At 35.5% G+C, this 2,023-nt stretch overlaps 1 protein-coding gene across 1 annotated transcript in view; it reads left to right on the top strand.

Moving 5' to 3' along the window:
• The window catches only part of LOC105620907, a 73,022-nt gene that overhangs the window by 50,934 nt on the left and 20,065 nt on the right, over positions 1-2,023 (top strand). Inside the window, exon 6 of the mRNA XM_012202384.1 lies at positions 1,661-1,879. Coding sequence (XP_012057774.1) covers positions 1,661-1,879 — 219 coding nt within the window. The remainder of the gene's footprint in view (positions 1-1,660; positions 1,880-2,023) is intronic.

The raw sequence follows: 2,023 nt of genomic DNA, 5'->3' as shown, positions 1-2,023 counted from the left end.
TCTCTCTCTCTCTCTCTCTCTCTCTCTCTCTCTTCCCCCTCCCCTCCCTCCCTCCCTCCCTTTCTTCCTCCCCTCCTCCCTCCTCTCTCTCTCTCTCTCTGCCGCTGAGATATATAATATCACATATTTATAGAATTTTACAAGTTATTATAAAAAGCTTTTAAAGTTAAAAGTATAATAAATATTTCCTATTTTTGACATTTTATATTTTAAAATTACAAACACATTCGTGGGAATTCAATATACTGTATAATTATTAAGATTGTCTAAACTAAATGGTTATTATTTTGCAACGAGTAGGTTGAAAAAAAATGAAACAGCATATTATAGAAAAAATTTTATTTAAAATTTATCATTTACAAGCTAATTTATAAATGCATAAACAAATTTATAAGTGTCAACATGTACATATTAATTATTGAAGGAAAAGAATTCAAAAATTAAAAACTTTACCTTTACAAAATAGCGTTTCATTAATTTTTTGTTCGGCGTACTTGCAAAATAATTTAATTTAGACGTAATCCTAATTTAGATCACTTTGCACATTTAAATTTTGATTGGAAAAAAATGTAATCAAAAACTATATCGTGGCTTTTAGGCATATAATAGACTTACAGACGATTGCACGATTTTATATGATTTACGATTGCCGCTCGTAAAATTGTCAATTGATTGATGTCACTTCTCAAAATATCATGTATATCTCCACATTTTACCTCGAAACGTATTTCGTGCTTGCCTCGCGCAACAAAACTGTTTTATGTCGCGAATTCACGAGTATACTCCTAGCAGTGCACGAGGTTTATTGCAAGCGCGGCGACGCACGTGCAATGAAAAATGGGCAGTACCGTGTAAGCACGATAACGATTACATATCACTTACAACGATCGGTAGCATTTCATTCCGATTCGATACACAACGTGCGCAAATACAAGGTTATTACTGATAGGTATTAACCACTGTGCTCCCACACATCTTGAAGCGGATTTATTTGCCATCACGCATAACGTTTACGTATACGTTTTGATCCGATCGACGCTTATCCATGCTCTTACGTACATTTAAAACGGATGTTCTGGAAGCCATTGCATAAATTCGTACGAACTTAGCCTGAATGCAATGCGCGTAGAATGCGCGGAATAGGATGTCATGAGAATTCTTGAAGGATAAAATGCATTGAACGATCAAATGATTTCGCATTTTCCGCATTTATGCACTCGTAAATAAGCCGTTGAATATATAATAAAATCTAGTCTGCTCGTTGCAGCATCTTTCCATAATTTCATATAAAAATATGCAAAACTTACTTATATTTGATATCATTAAATAATCATGCGAAACTTACACTTGATATTATCAATTAATTATAAGTTGGACCTATAGTTAGTAGTGGATAAGTCCAGATTTTACTTTTTTTTATATAATTTTTTGCTCATGAAACATGCATGATTCTCCGTCTCAAATTTCAGGCAATTGCAAGCTTTTAACGGAAATCAATACTGTTGTGGAAATGATTTTATCGCGACTCTCGTCGTCGATGGATTCTTTCCTTATATCGGCAATCTTGTACAAAACGGCGTACTTCTATGTATATTTGATGTGTCGTTGATGGAGTCCATTACACAGCGAGCAGACTTCGAAATCTCTTTTTCCCTTCCAGTTCCGAGGTCGGTGTTACGGGAGCAATTTGAGGGCGGTATTGAGCCAGACGAGGCAGTGATGCCAGAGTTCGAAGAAGGATTCGACAGGGCGGACTTCAGGGCTGAATTCAGTCCCAGTCCAAATCTCGAAGGACCGCAGCCGCCACCACGCGACAACATCTCTAGAAATTTTCCAACTGTTAGCTCATCTCCACCTCGCGCACGGACCAACAACGACGGTGAGTTCTATCTAGCGCTTTGCTTCTTCCTTTTATCTAAGATAAGTGCATGTGATATTACATTAAATTCTACTGCATGTATTATATGTATGTATGTATGTATATATATATATATATATATATATATATATATATATATATATA

This window comes from Atta cephalotes, assembly GCF_000143395.1.
Source record: "Atta cephalotes unplaced genomic scaffold scaffold00030, whole genome shotgun sequence".
Lineage (NCBI taxonomy): Eukaryota > Metazoa > Arthropoda > Insecta > Hymenoptera > Formicidae > Atta > Atta cephalotes.
This window is presented reverse-complemented; position numbering and strand designations above follow the sequence as displayed.